The 16,890-nt window shown below is 35.4% G+C and overlaps 2 protein-coding genes across 2 annotated transcripts in view; one reads left to right on the top strand and one right to left on the bottom strand.

Annotated features, from left to right (window-relative positions):
* Positions 1-16,890, bottom strand: part of LOC145986417 (centromere protein S-like) — a 710,010-nt gene that overhangs the window by 400,157 nt on the left and 292,963 nt on the right. The window lies entirely within an intron of this gene.
* Positions 1-16,890, top strand: part of LOC145986416 (multidrug resistance protein homolog 49-like) — an 89,827-nt gene that overhangs the window by 10,268 nt on the left and 62,669 nt on the right. The window contains 5 exon segments of the mRNA XM_083120405.1: positions 3,147-3,217; positions 3,219-3,348; positions 4,507-4,677; positions 7,811-8,006; positions 9,693-9,838. Of these exon segments, the coding sequence (XP_082976531.1) occupies positions 3,147-3,217; positions 3,219-3,348; positions 4,507-4,677; positions 7,811-8,006; positions 9,693-9,838 (714 nt within the window).

Genomic DNA, 16,890 nt, shown 5'->3' on the forward strand with positions numbered 1-16,890 from the left:
CAGTTTGATTATCTCAGTAAATTTATTTAGGTTGAAATGTATTGTCACTATATAACTGGCTTTTGTGCACAAATTGCTGACTTTGACAGATCTCAAACCAACAATATCCTAATGCAAGTATAAGGTTTCTTCTTAAGTGTATATTTAGTCTTTAACCCGTTTCTACCCAAATTATATTTTTTTTCTGAGTACTTGCATTTATATTTGATATTTACTTACTTAGAACATAAATAAGTGTCTGAAATTATCTTTTTTTATTTGTTAGTGTATAGTTTGTGAGAAAACGGATGTTGACATTTGTCGACAATGGTCACAAGTGACCCCAGTATAGATTCCCTATAGCATGTCAACAATGGTCATGAAAGGCATCATCAAAAATTAATAGAAAAAATACATATAGTGTTTTGTTATCTTGTATTTATTATATAATGACATAAATATAAATTGTTTTCTTTACACTTGAACTCTACAGATACACAATATCATCCAATCCAACAAATAATAATGATTTTCTAATAAGGATGTTCTCATAGAAATAATGAAAATATCTTAGTTCTTTCCCTCAAAATTGTTGTTTCTTTTTTTTTTACCTTGTATGAAACGCCTCGCTGCAATTCACATGGCAGCCAACTTGACATATCTGACACTTCTTACGTGTAGCTTTTCCACAGAACCCATATCTCACTTGCGTCACACATGTTTGAAGGTAGTGTCCATGGCCAGAAAAACGTACTTCATCAGGTACCTGTTTGTCAACTTTCATGGTTGGCCTACCGGCTGCAGGATGCTGTTTCGTGTACATAACTAAGTATGCCCTGACAACATATCTCGTGAATCCCAGCAAGTCCAGGTTTTCTGAAGACACTTTATAAGTTAAGAGATATAATTGCCATGCGTTATTCATTGTAATGTTAAGTATGTAGCCAATCATTGGCCATTACCACTTCTTATTTCTAATATTAATGTGATATGATGCAATATTTTGGTCAAGTAGATCAACTCCCCCATGAATGTATTGTACTTGACAACACAAGTTGGTTGAGGGACAAACATACGCTTTTTGTGTGCGCTTCACCACCTTTTAACTTTAGATTCGGTCGGTACCACAAGCTGTAGAAATTACAGTTACGACACTGCTGTCATTGTACCGAACTAATGTAATACCACTTTTTTGATCTGACACTTAAGAGTGGCTGCCTCGAGGAAGCTTTTCAAATTGTTTTGGATCTGGTAGCGGTGCTCGTTCAACCCTGTTATTTCGTATAGTTCCCGTTTCAAGATGTCCTTTTTCTCTCAGGTATTCTAGCAATCGAACTGAAGAAAAGAAATTGTCAAATGTAAGTATCAACAGTATTTCCTGTGGTAGTTCCAATATAAGGTCCATAACCACTGATCCACCAACACCAAGTTCAGGAATCGTCTTCCCTGTTGAAGCACCATGGTAAGGTTCTCCTTGAACGAGATAGCCACTTCTGGTAGCTATTGCTCACACTTTGTAACTGAACGGTATCGGAATACCATGTAGGTGCTGTTTAGCACCGTGACGCCCAAAATATGGAACCATGGATTCGTCTACGGAAAGGTATGGATCCCCAAGGAAGTAGTTAAGCCAGCGCTCATTTAACATACACCACACTGGTCTTATCTTGATAAACCTGTCCCTTTCATCTATTTCAGAATTGTTGTAAAACTGTAAATTTCTCAAAATTTCTTCAAACCGGTTTCTGGACATAGCTTTTGACACCGCGTCATGATGGACATCTTCCGCTATTTCCCAGTACATTCTGGTTTGGGGAAGAACATTATAACCTGACAGGAAAAGGATGGAAAAGAACAGAGTTCATCATTCAACAAAGTAAAAGACATGTTCCCATTTTCTTTAGCGTATTGTAATATACAGTTAACTATGAATTCTATAACGTCATCGTCATAAAACATCTGAAACAAATCTACAGGTGTGAAATCTCTGTCAAGAAATGGTGGGCGTTGGAATTCCCTTTGGGACCTATCTGGAATATCACCTTCCTTTCAATTAGGCTTTTTTGCAGATAGTTTTGTATTTTCTGTCTGAGACCCTTTCTGGTATGTCAAGTTTTCCAATTGGTCACTGTACATCTGGTTATGAATAGAGTCTTCATTGTCATTGATATTTGGTTCCTCTGCTGTATCAGCAACACTCGTGGAACATAAATTAGGATGTTCTGACCGGAAATCTAAATCACCTATCTCCTGATCCCAGGTCTCAGCGTCACCAGATCTAGACTGCAACATTCCTTCTTCTGTTACTTTCGTAAACACCAGCTCTGCTGTTACTCGAAGCTGATTGCCTGATAAGCTGTTCAGATCACCTGACGGGTCCTCTCCATCGCTGTCCCCATCACTCACTAATGCATTTTCTGGATGTTCCATGTACACTTTAGCCACCAAAATACTTTCAGTCTCCTCATATTCCTCATATTCTTCACCGTCAAACTGAAACCAAAATAAAAAAATGTTACAGCTTTATGAAAAAAGAGTGTTCTATACCAAAGTGGCTGTTTTACACTTGTACGTAAGAGTTTCTTCCTATCGTATATTCTATTGGTTTCTTTCGCCAGTTCGCACGACCCTTCACCCTTAGGCGAGCACATAATTGCATATTTGCTATCAGAACAACATTGTTATCAACTCGAGAAGTGAAAGTGCAAATGCCATGCACTCTGGAACAGCTGCTCCCTTGCGTGACCATTGTCGACAAATGTCGACACAAAAAACTATGTCAAAATATTACCATGCTCTTCAATGAACAACATGAAACTCACTCAACATTATTAAAATGACATGTTTTTAGAAGCTTATTATTGACTTACTAAGGAAAAGTAATTTAATAACAAACAGAAATGCACTTACTTGTTACAGAGCGACATTGCACCTTCTGCTCGCCTGGAAAACTCCATACACAATACACCCCACAAGACAGCAGGAGGGGAGTGGCTGGTGTCATCGTACGCGGTGACACCAACCAACACTACATAAAATGCTGTACTGCTCACACCGATAATTATTTCTGTTTCAGAGCTGCCTGAATGTTACGTCGACAAATGTCGACAATGGGCAGAAACGGGTTAAAATAAATAAAACAATTTACTTTTATATTATAAATACAGATCAAATTGGATGGAATAGATATCAGAAAACTTAAATTATCCTGGCTTCGAAGTCAAATTGGTGTTGTTGGAGGAGCCTGTTCTCTTTGGAACTACAATAGCAGAGAATATAAGATACGGAAAAAGTGACGCAACCAAAGAAGAAATTGAAAGAGCTGCAAAAGAAGCTAATGCTCATGGATTTATTATGAGATTACCTCAGGTTAGATTTCCAAATATTCTATAATATGTCATTATTGTTAAAACTGACAAAAATGAATGAGAAAGAAAAATTACCCTTGAAACAATTAGCTTGTTGAGTGTTGTTATGAACACATAACAGAAAAATATTAGGACTGAGCTGATGTAGTGGTATCAGTGTTGGAAAATATCAGCAGAAATTCAATCTCTGATACTAGCCAATGCTTTCCGGAGTACGAATGTCTTGAGGAGTCTGCAAAACATGCCATTTGATACTTTCACGGAGTCTAAATATCCTGAAAATTCCTAATTTTCATTACTTTTGCAAATACTTTTTGGTGAGAAATGTAAAATTATGAATATTTTAAAGGAAAATTCTGTTAGATTGATATACTATAGTTCCCTAGAGAGAAAAAAAAACTCTACATTTAAAAAAATATTCTGAATTGGTTTGAATTGTTACAATTTTCAAGTGTCAACAACAATGGGAATCGGAAGGAGTATCTCCACTGATATTGATTTAAAGCAGTACTGGCCCAGCCATAAAAATACCGTTATTGCATTCCTTAGTACTTTATCCATTGTCTGTTTTAGAGCTTTTACCACTTTATGCACAGAAAGGATAATTGGGACTGAACCTACAGTTTAACATGGAATCCGTACCACAATGTGCCTGCACCAGGTACAGAACCTGGGACCCTATCAAATGATCATAAACTGAAAGTAGATTTGAATGTAGTTACTGCAGAATAAATTAATTTACTTTTTTATTTTTTAAAAGAGCCTTAGAAGAAAACAGCTGTGATTGCTGGTTAAGATTGTACATGTTCAAAGTAATATAATTAATTTCTATATCGGTAGTATCTTATTATGTGTTGTGTGTTACATGATGATGCCATTTCTAAGAGATTTGTTCACTACACATGTCACTTCTTAACATCACAGCAACATGACTACTCTAAACCGAGGAATCTAGGTTTTACCAAGTGGTACTGAAAAACCCGTGAATCCAGAGAAAAACTGAGTATGCATGTATTGTTATCTTTTTAGCACTTGAAAATGATGCATGTCTATTAGACATTTCAATCGCTAAACCTGATTCTTCTCAAATTAATTCATAGAAATATTTCACAACTGGAACAAATTGTTAATAACATCCTTTAAAATCATCTCATTTCAGAAATATGACACCATGGTCGGTGAACCTGGTGCCCAATTATCAGGTGGACAAAAACAAAGAATAGCCATTGCACGAGCATTGGTAAGGAGGCCTGCTATATTGCTTTTAGATGAAGCCACATCAGCCTTAGATACAAACAGTGAAGCGATAGTTCAAAGTGCACTAAATAAGGTAAAGTTTTATCAAGTTTCTTCTTCTTATAAAAGTAAAAATATTTCTCAATTGTGTACAACAATTCATCCTGACTTTTACTGTGAGTTAGGTACGAGTCAGGCTTCCTTTCTGCCAAATTCGATTTGTTGGTAAGGTAAGAAACCACCAGACCCCGAAAACTCTCATTTCTAAGAAATTGTTCTCTTGTCTGCAGACACCCTGTAGGTGGCTCTACAGGTATAAAAATTTAAAGACTTAGCTTTATTTATTTTTTTTTAAAATCTCTCTTAACCATTAATGGAAGTCTCGCATGTCTCTAGCCTCCCAGGATGAATATTTTTCAAGCACTGAAAAAAAAATCATAGCTTGAGAACTAATTGTTGTAGAGAGATAAAATAGCTTCTTCTTCGGAATGGCAGGGCTTTTAGAGGAGGTGAAATTTATACATATTTCCCAATAATGACAGTTGATGGAAGGAGAAAAACTTAACAAATAAATTGGTATTCGGTATGCCCCTGTAGTCACTACAATAAACCATAGTGAATTAAAAAAATGTAGTATGTAGCAATGGTGCATTTGCAAAAGTTGTGTTGAAAATAGACTGACACTTCTTGGGGAAAAAATAATAATGTATAAGAGTGGCAGTGTAGCCAGCTTATGGGGACAATTTCCAGAATTTCATTTCTAGAATCCACTGTATGGATGCTGGATAGTCCAAATTTGGAGGGAAGCACAACAAAATACAACTCCTTGGGATATGTAATGACTATCCTCCAATTTTGAAAAAAACAAAATCGGAATAGCCAGCAATTTCCTGAAAAAGCATTTTAAGTTTCACAAGTTTTCCATACACACTTCAGCAGGCGAAGATATTGTCCGAATGCCAAGTGGCCCAGTGGTAGTGTATCAGTTTCATGTGTTGAAGGTTCTGGTTCAATTCCTGTTCAATTGCCCCTATTTATTTTTTCTTTTTATTTACAGAAGCAAATATTTATTGCGAATAATTTTGTTTTTGATTCATTTATGATAATTACCATTCTGGATTGTGCACAAAAAAATGTAAATAGAAGCATTGCTTGTGAAAATATTCTTGTGTTTCTTCCTTGAACATGTTCTAAAAAAATAAAAAAAAGATGAAAATGTATATCTTTTGTGGTGCATAACATTTTGTTGAAATAACATATAATTTAATATGCAAATGTTTATAACATGATGAGAAAATTAAAATAAACCAAAAGGCTCCTGTGGCCGTGGTGGCTCAGTCGGTAACGTGCCTGACTACCATGCTCAAGTTCCTGGGTTCGATCCCCGGCTGGTTCAAATCCGAGAACTTTTCTAACGTTGGAAGCAGCTCCGGCGCCCACCCAGCATCGAATGACATGGGTACCTGGGGGAAACCCTGAGGGGTAAAGGCGATCAGGGGCATGATTCTGATCACATCACCCCCACTCACAACTGGATCAAGAAAGTGTGGGACATTACCCCCACATCCCCTATACACCTTCATGGCGTGGTGCTAAGCACAGGGGAGCACTTTACCTTAACCTTTTTCAAAAGACTCCTGTGTATTGTTGGAGTGGATGCATGTAAAAAATGATTCAAGTTGCAAGACACACCATCTTGAAACATTTCTTTTTGTAGAAAAAGAGTATTTACAAGTACTATATGTGTAAAATACTTTTTCAATTCCTTCACATTTTCAGCTTTGTATATTTTTTTTTAAAAGGAAAAAATCCAGAGTTTTCCATAATCTTTATACTCATAATTCCATTCCATTGACTTTTCCAGGCCAATCTGAACCTTACAATGGAAAGAGAGGTGGTGCAGGAGAAAAGGCACTACACAAGGCACTAGTGTTGAAGAACTATGGCAGTGTAGAACTTTCTTCTACACTGTCCCTTTGCTCTTTCTTATGTTTTATCATTCTTGTGTTCATGCTGTTGATTGATTGAATTGATGTTTTAAGTCCACTTTGTGCACAGTAAAGCTAATTTTGAGTGGATCTACAGTTTAAAGTGGAATCCGAACCACTATGTGCCTCCACTGGGTATTGAACCTGGAACCCCATGATTACAAGGCAACGACGCTACCTCAGTGCCATCGGGGATGCCACTGTGTTCATGCTGTTAACGTGCTTACATTTAATATGTAAGAATGTGTGTCAAGAGCTGGAAAAAAAAAATGTTGAGTCAGTAAATGCAGCCAGCTTCCTGTGCTGAAGGTAGCACAACAGGTCCAAACAGAAGTCATGAAAGGGTGTACCCAATGAGAGATTGGTCTTGGTCAAGTGTTGAGTAAAGTCAGTCTGTGTAAAGGCTTGGGCTAAGCCCATTATAGACAAAGGAACAATATGCATACAGTCCATTACAAAAAAAAAAATAGCACCACTCTTAAAAATTGCATGTTTAGCATGATTTAATAAAAATCATGATTTTTATCCACCCTGTATGGGACCATGGCTCCACCATTGCACTTGTCTGGTTCACAGGCTTGGAACAAAATAAATTGTTTCCTGTATTGTCCAGTTGCCGGAAGATCACATAATTCATAGTGGAGCAGAAACGCAGTTGTGCTATTTTTTGGTGATGGCCTGTAGTATATATAGCTCAAGAGAGGGTAATGTGCTAACTTTGGTTTTTGAATCAAAGCCTGTGTTTACAACATAGTATAATTACAGAATGTAATATGGAAAATATCTACCTTTAAATACAACTATCGAATATTAGTTAAAGCAATGTCAAGAGATGGGCAGTGTTCAGCACTAAAAATACTGGAGATCACTTACAATGATGTAAACTGATTGTGGCCTGAATATTTTATATGCTACATCATTTGGCATTCTGATTTACCATTTCCTACTCTGTGAGAAGTTTTATCTGACTGTTTCTGATTTGGAAATCATACGCCATGGCAACATGAAGCAATAATTCTGAAACACCTTTAATTTTTTATGCACAGATAAGTTAATTTGGACTGCATCTACAGTTTACAGTGGGATCTGAACCATTATGTGCCTTCACCGGCAATCGAACCTGGGACCCCTTTATTAAAGGTGGCAAAGTTACCCGTTACCACTATGCCATTGGGGAGACCCAGCCAGTGACATGAGATATTATGGACTTTGCTAATGTTTGTAATATTATCATTGTAGGCCAGCCAAGGTAGAACAACAATTGTTGTAGCTCACAGATTATCCACCATTAGATCTGCTGATAACATAATCGTACTGTCAAAAGGAAATATGGTGGAACAAGGAACACATGAGGAATTAATGGATCTTCAGGGGCATTACTATGATCTCATAATGGCTCAAGTAAAAGCTGAAGATGATTTGGATGAATCGCAAGGTATGCTAATCTACTACTTCCTTCTATCATGCAATCAATGTCCACCTGCTGGTCGCAGAAGTCAACAGTGTGTCCAGCTACCATAGTTTCTTGCCAGACTGAATAGAAAGGGAGAGGATTTTACCTCTCATTTGATTCCCACATTTTGTAACAGTTGAGTAAATGCATGCAGGCAGATACAAGCTCATAAGTGCAAATTAAAATTATTGTAATAACACAACTAGGTGATACATAGTCTTAAATATTACCATGTAAATTTTAATATTCATATTGTTTTTGAAAGGTAGACAAATCCACAAATCAATAATCCTACATTTTTAATATTGCTTCCTTATTTAGTCATTCCACCAATAGTGTTTCATTTCTTCATTTGATTAATGTTTTCTTCTTTATGAGTGTGGATTAACATAAATAATAATAATATTATTTTTGTATTTTGTAATTCCTGATATCAATTCTTAATCATAAAACGTAAATGAGGATGAGGCCTCCCAGCTGGAATTTTCTATTAGTTTCAATTGAAATTCTAATTGGATTGGATGGGTTTCAATCGGTTTCAATTGGAATCAATCAGATTCTATCGGATGACTATCAGAATGTATTGGTTTCAATCGGAATCTCAATTGGTGAATTGTATCCAATTGTAAGTTTGTATATATTGTAGAATAAATATGTTATAAATTAACTTATTGACTCAAAGTATAGGTAGTTCAATTCTTGACACCACATTTCCTGTGATTTAGAAGTTCATTGGAAAAACAGCCCATTTGAACTGAAATTTCTTCTGAATTCTAATGAATACTACTGAAGTTAGATTTATCTTAATAAATACCCAAGAAGAACCAACTCAACCTTAAAGCAGCTAATAGTTGGAATATAAATGTTCATAGTAGTTCCTATTTTTTGCAATATGGAATTTCCATGGTTATTCTTGTATGTATGTATGTAATGCAATTGGAAAAATGAGCAATCTTTTGATCAGCTAAGTCAATCTCCACAGTGTTTTGTTGTTTATCACTTCTTCAAGAGTTGTGGGTCAGTTTAACCTAATTTGTTGCTGTTTTCACAAGTATAAAGGAAGAACAACATGTGAATTTATGACTGAAGCAGCATGTGTTTGATTTTCTATAAGTGTGTTAAACACAATTAAGCTACAAAGTTAAAAATGTGTTCATATATTTGAAAAATTTTTGTATGTGAAAGTTTTCTCTAAGTTACAAATTCCACATGCTTTACCAGAGATTTACTTTAGTTGTTTCATATGATTTCTCATTGCATTTACAGATGCATAGATAAGAATTTTTCATAAGCAATATATTGAAAACAATAAAATACTTTCCAATGGAAACCAATTCATTACAATTGACCAATCAGTTCCAATTGGTGAATTGGTTCCAATAGACCAATCGATTCTGATAGTGTGTGTAAAAACTCATATTGACTATCGGAACCAATTGGAAAAGCTGGCCTCCCACCTTTATTTTCTACACACTATTCTTTTCAATTTGAACATTATAGTATGGTGGAATAGCCCAACTCAGCATATGCCACTGCTTTAGAGGAGCAAAGTCATGGGGAAAAATGACAAGATATTATTTTAAAATGCAGACATATGAATTACTTTTCCTCACATAAGAAGTTGAGATATTTGACAATGTTTCATATAGTAGACATTTTGATTCAAAGGCAATGAAGAAGGTGGAGAAGATATTCCTAAAAGAGAGAGTGCTAACAGAAGATTAAGAAGTGCTTCAAGTACTGAATCTGAGAAAGAATTTAGGCATAGATTGACAAAAGACAAAATACAACCTCAGCTGGAAGATATCAAAGAAGTAAGTCACATATCACTCACATTGTAAGAAATGAATCAATCGATGTTAAAATATGCTAACTCTTATTTAATGTTCCTTGCTTGGGTAATATTACACAATGGGATATTTCGATCGCATGGTTACTTTTAACAGTCAATGAAACAATCATGCACAATCGTAATCTGTAACTTTACTTAAGATTTTTCTGGTATATTATACATATAGCATAACTTGTAAGTACAGTCACACACTAAATTCAAGTTTCTTTGAGATTTGATATCTGTAAATGTATGTACACTTCTCCAAAAGTTACCTGACCACCCTGAAACATTTTTAAGTCCAGAAATCGTTAATGTGGCAATGTAGCTCCTGAGCAGCAGTAGGAAGTATCCAACTTTATTATGGGCCCCTTTACTACACAAGAAACACAGTGATGTAAGATTTACATTCTTGCTTATCACATGAAGTCAGAAATTACATTCATCCACCACATTAACAGAGAACAAAAAACAAAACTTAAATATGAAGAATAATATTAGAGAATATTTGCTATTCTGTATGTTAAAATTGGAACCAGACTGTTAATATGGTGGATGAATATAATTTCTGACTTCATGTGATAAGCAAGAATGTAAATCTTACGTCACTGTGTTTTTTGTGTAGTAAAGGGGTCCATAATAAAGTTGGCTATTCGTTGCTGCTGCTCAAAAGCTACGTTGCAATGTTGAAGATTTCTGGAGTTCACTTAGAAATATTTCAGGGTGGTCAGAGAACTTTTGAAGGTGTATATTTCCTGTCAACACCATCAACGACATAACATTATTTGAACACTGAGATCATTCTTAATGTCATCAAATATGACATCCATTGACATGTTTGGCTGTATTAAATGCATGGACAAGTCTGGACTATGAAGAATAGCAGACTAATATGAAGGGGGAGGGGGAGACTGCACAGCCATGGAAGTTAATTTATTTCACAGGGACATTATTATTGTTGACTTATTAACAGTTAAAACTACAGGACTATTAAAATAAGGAACCCTGTGTATTTTCTTTACAATATCCCTCGTACACTTGCAAGTAATTTAAATATATATTGTATTTCTTTTGATACTATATCTGAACTTTTTCACTTTATTTAAAATTCGATTCAAACATAATAATTGTATATAGACCTTCAATATTTATATCCACTAATACTTTCAATTTTCATGAATTTTCACTTTTTCCTACTATTGGTTAACTTGAAACTTGGACCATATTAATGTGGCATCACTGAGCAAGACTGAGTCCAAATAAACCTGTTATGAGGTGTTTCCCTATGCTATAACACCACAAACGAACAAAGGGCAAATTTTAAAATTGTGACAGCAGTTATGAAGCTAAATTGTGATGTGTACCGTACATCAACGCAAATATGATATTTCGGAGAATATGTTGATGTATTACCATTGAGTTTTTGCCATGCACGGCGCAACATAACGTGAGGACCAGTGTTGCTAATCTGTTTGATAGAAAAATCGCTACAGTGCGCTGAGGCACAGCTGTTACGTACAACAAGGAAATTAGAGTACTCAGCTCTATCTAACGTTGAGTTTTAAACATCATGTATTATAACCAGGGCTGGGATTAATATGTACTAACAAGTGGCTTTATATGTACATACATATGGACTAAAACTTCGGTAAATATGGACTAACACATGCGTAAAATTACCCAAAATGATGCAAAGAAGACATCTTCATAGTGATTCATTATTTGTGTGATTTCAAATAAGTAAACAATGTATTATTTTTCCATTGCGTTATTGGACCTGGTAGCATTTTAACTGTTCACTCCCAATAAACCCATCCACACTGGTACTGGAACTGCAACGACACATGATACACAACTGACACTACCACTGGCTTGAGAACTAATAACCTGCGAACGTGTTAAAACCTAGACAATTTGGACCACAAACACTCCTTCTTAAGCAGTATTTTTGACTCTCTGTGATAGGCGACAGATGGCTGTCTTTCTTGTATATTTACAAAGGATGTCCACTTCCGCAACAATAACAAGAATAACAAGTACATATATTGCCACCAGAATATAAGCCACGTGGGTTTTCCTTTGTTATGAACTTGTCACCCATCAAAGCATGACAATTTTAACAAAGAAAACAATATGCATCCCATGAAGCAGCAAAAATAACAGCTTCCTTCATACAATTCCTACAAGAACACATGGCGGAGCCGAGGGTTGAAATGCTCATGCATCCACATAATTTATTTCTTTTGAGCAATTCTAAAGTGATGAAATATGAATAACATTACTGGAGGCATTATGAATTTAACGTTCACTAACCAAACACATGCACTTTCACATACACACACGCAATACACACACACAACGTCAAACCCGGTCAAGAACTTAAAATAATATTTTGGTGCTTGCAATCCAACAAAACTCACCGCACTTTGTCTCTCTCCTTCCGTGATAGAAACTGTGCTTCATTAATACAGTTGACAACACTAGTTACTAGCTAGCCAATGAAAATGCAATGCATAAAAGAAGCAACCGCTATGTCATGCTATATTGCCACATTAATGTCCCTGTCGAACAGTGTCAACCATGAGCTGGAGCATTATTCAATTGTTTTCAATTATGTTTGTGTGAGTGTGTCCAGGAATGGAATGACAATTAGCAACAATGGGGAAGGTGGGTGAGCAGGGTAGAACACGTGATGGTAAGAGGGAGGGAAAAGAAATGAAAATTCGGATGTGCGCCATGGCAGAGACTTGTGCGTCGGCCTCTACCTTACAGAGGATCATTGGCTAATGGGGGAGGGGGTTCAAGGACGAACACCTGCACACAAAGGGGTGGGCAATCTCACATTATTGAGGAGAGAGAGTGGAGGTTGCATAGTAGCAAACATAAACTAGCTGCCTTCGAATTATCCAAATAAAAGGTTCAAAAATTTGTATTACATATGAATTTTTTAACATTGTTTCCATAGGAATCTCAAGAATAAACTTCAATTTGAATTACCAAATAAATAAAAAAAATCCAAGTTCGAGTTAAAAAGAGTTCACTGTATATAAGAGAATGATTGAGAGAGTGTGTGTGTGTGTGAGAGTGAGTGTGTGTATCAAAATCAATTTTTACTGAAATCTTTCAAAAACTAAGAAATATACGAGGTTTATTTATTACATATTTTCATATATTATTTATTTACATTTATTCATACATCTCTCCATCTCTCTCTCTCTCTCTCTCTCTCTCTCTCTCTCGGGCTGGTAACAGCATGGGATAAAAATGTACATTCATAGATAAGATTTTAAAATTATATCAAATTGCCCTAGTAAGGAATGGAACCATAACTGCGAAGGAGGTTGTCCTTGTTACCTTAGGGCCCTGGAACACAGAAATTTGACTGACCTGTTATTTCTCACCTTCTTTCATCTGGAATAGAAATTAGCACTTACAAGTTAATTTAATAGGAAACTAATGTCTTCTTAAAGTCTCTCATTTTTTGTCCCTCCACCTAGTTAGTTATCTTTAATTTGTAATCGAGATTGCGGATTTGAACAATAACACACACTGCTTGAATGAAGATAATAGGGTGGAGTGAAATTTTTTTTTCTTGAATTTCGAAATGCCTGTAGTCAGAAAAGTTGCATTTTGGTGTCAGATAGTCAAATAAAAAAAAATCAGCTCTCTAGGTCAATTTCTTCTGGTGCCCCAAGGCCTCCGAAGTTTTCATATTTCCACTTATTTTAGCATATTGAAAGATACATGAAGATTTTTTTTTCTTTTTTAATTTCGAAATGCCTGTAGTCAAGAAAGTTGAATTTTGGTATCAGATAGTCAAATAAAAAAAATCAGCTCTCTAGGTCAATTTCTTCCGGTGCCCCAAGGCCTCCGAAGTTTTCATATTTCCACTTATTTTAGCGTATTGAAAGACACATGGAGAATTCTGGATGTGATGAAATTATACCTTCATATACGCCTTTAAAAGCAAAATGAGAAAAACTCAGGAACCTCATGTTTCAGAAATTAGTGAAAGTGTTTCTCACCAAGTGATAGGAATTTTGATGAAAGCTTCATTGCCATCAGTGTCACATCAGCAAGTCGTTGCAAAAGTGTAAAAACTTCACGAACACTATCGAAATCTCTTAAAGCCTAGACAAAATGAAGAAAACTAGAAGAAAAAATTGCATTGTATTGCACACATGCTAACTCTGCATTATTTGATATATCGTGTTGCAAGTGTAAAGACTTTTCAATCTGTGTTTGTTCTAGAGAGAAGAAAGTACCTATTCAAGAAAGATAATTTCTTTTGGATCAAAGAACGAGAAAAATGTTCATTGGAAAAACTGATTTTAAAAAATCCAAAGAATTGCAGAAGAAGCAAGCAAGAAAAGCTATGGAAGAAGCAAGACTTCAGAAACATTTGTCAAGCTGTAGTGTCAATGCTGCTACTAGTAGTCCTCAATCAAGTCCATCAAGGAGGAAGAAGGTTGAGATACTGACAGCGACACGAGTAAAGTACTTAAAACCAAATCGGAAATGCCCTCCACTTCAGCGAATTCCTCATTAACGAAACTCAAATGTGGTTGCCTCTTAACAATTTTGCTAGAGAGTGTGACAGACATCGCATATCTGACAGAAGTGCAGCTAAAATTGCTAGTGCAGTTCTTCAAGATGTAGGTGTTATTAGTGATGCAGATGTTTCTAAAGTGATAGATGGGAGCAAGGTTAGAAGGGAAAGAAGTAAAGTCAGGAAAACAGCTGCTGATAGTTTGGATACTCTGACTGGATTGTATTTTGATGGCAGGAAGGACCAGAGAAGAATTAATGAGAAGAGAGGAGTGAAGAATTATGGTCGCGTCGTAACAGAAGAGCATGTGACTTAAGTCCAGGAGCCAAATTCCAAGTATATAGGACACGTCACTGTATCACTATAAAAAATTAGATCTTGAGCTTCTGTGCTAGGAAGGAAATAAGTATGGGCGATCTTTTAGCTTTTGGATGTGATGGTACAAATGTGAATACAGGAAACAAAGGAGGAGTTATTGTTTTACTCAAAAAAGAACTTGGTAGACCCCTCCAGTGGCTTATTTGTTTGCTGCATATAAATGAACTCTCACTGCGCCATCTCTTTCAGAAAATTGATGGATTCACAACTGGTCCAAAAGATTTTTCTGGGGAAATAGGAAAAGCTCTACAAACTTGCGAAAAACAACCTCTTGTGCAATTCGATCCAATAAATGTTCCTTCTTCTTGTCAGCTTGTTGGGAATGTTGACTTTGAAGACTTAAGTACTGATCAGAGGTATCTCTATAATTGGTGTATTAGTGTAACAAATGGACACTGCAGTGATGAATTAGCGAATCGCAAACCAGGCCCATTAAACCATTCTAGGTGGCTAACAACCGGTGCAAGACTGCTAAGGTTGTATGTATCGACTGATAAACCCTCAAATAATTTGACAACTCTTGTGACCTTTGTGGTGATGGTATATACTCCAGTGCAAAGATATGGATTTATCTTTTCAACTATCAAGTCAAGAGCATTGATGAAAACATTTCACACTAAGAAAGAATATAAGTTGTAATAGTAATTAGTATTACGATATTGGGCTATATGTAAGTGTAAAAGTTTAACATTGTTACATATTTTGGGTACTAATGGGTACTTGGGTAGTTTACTTTATGTATTTCGGTAGCACAACTTTATGGTTGTATTCAAATATCTATTTTTTGCACTTGTTTACTTAGGAAACAGGGTATTCTGTGTTTCAGGTCAGGAAAATAAATAAAAAGTTATAATTTTCGGTGAGTAAATGCTGATTTTCAATATGAAATCTTCAGTGACCCTGGGGAACCAGTAAAAATCAATTCTTTTTTCTGAAATAATTAGGGTTAATTAACTGTATAATAACACAGCTTTTCCCACTACAGGCATCTTCATTTTTTGAAAAAAAAAAAAAAAAAATTGCCCTATATTTTCACTCCACCTTAATGCACAACCTAAGCAACTGCCCTTTCATTAGCCACATTTCTTGAATGCTATGTTTTCATTTCATCGGATTCAACGGAAAAGAGTAGGTACATAAAATGTCTTCAATGTCTAAGTATGTTAGCTACATCTAGGTAAAGGGAGTGCAAATTCGGTGCAGGAGGTGTGAAAATCTATTCTCGTCCTGGGTGCTGAAATCTCTAGCAACAACTCTGATAAGGAAATATTTCCTTTCGAGAGACCATTAATTGATTTACACCATTATAGAAACATAACACAATAAAAGTATGAAAATTTAATTATCATTATTAATAAAGAGCAATAATTAAATAAAATCTAACACTTATTCAAAACATTTCACCTATCTTCTAATTTCTTGACATTTTGAACCAGTTGTTAAAGGAATTAATTTGCTTAGTTTATAAATATAGCAAATTAATTTGTTTATATATGTTTATGATATTAATTATGATGATATTAATTAATGACTTCGGGCTTGGCCCCCCTCTCAAAATAATCCTGGATACGGGCCTGCCGTGAGTAACTGGCTATCATCACAGGCGGCAGAGTTCTATGAGGGTATCCAAAAACTCGTAATTCATTATGATAAATGTTTAAAACGGAAAGGAAATTATGTATAAAAATAAAGAAGTGTATGTAAATTCAGAAAATAAATATTTTTTGAAAAACATTTACTTACTTCGTTTTTATTGCAAAACTTACTTAAAAAATAATCCTCGTATGGCATTAAAAGCATCACTTACCAGCATTTCCATCTTATTTTTTTTAAACAAATTGCTCAAGTTAGACAAACCAACATAACATATTCCTGTTACTTTTCCAACATGGACCCCCATTAACAGTAATTTCAAATATGAAACTTCTGTTATCAAATTAACAGGACTTTGTATTCTGCTTTACATAAAGTAATGGTGCATATTTAAACTTGCACAAATATTCTGGTGTGTACCCAGTTTCCAAGGTATCTCAACTTAGCACTAGGGGAGACCGGGGTAATTAGAACATGGGGTTATTGGAACATGTTAATGTAGAATAATTTAAAAC

This window comes from Lepisma saccharinum, chromosome 4 (genome assembly GCF_977018435.1).
Source record: "Lepisma saccharinum chromosome 4, izLepSacc3.1, whole genome shotgun sequence".
NCBI classification, from domain to species: domain Eukaryota; kingdom Metazoa; phylum Arthropoda; class Insecta; order Zygentoma; family Lepismatidae; genus Lepisma; species Lepisma saccharinum.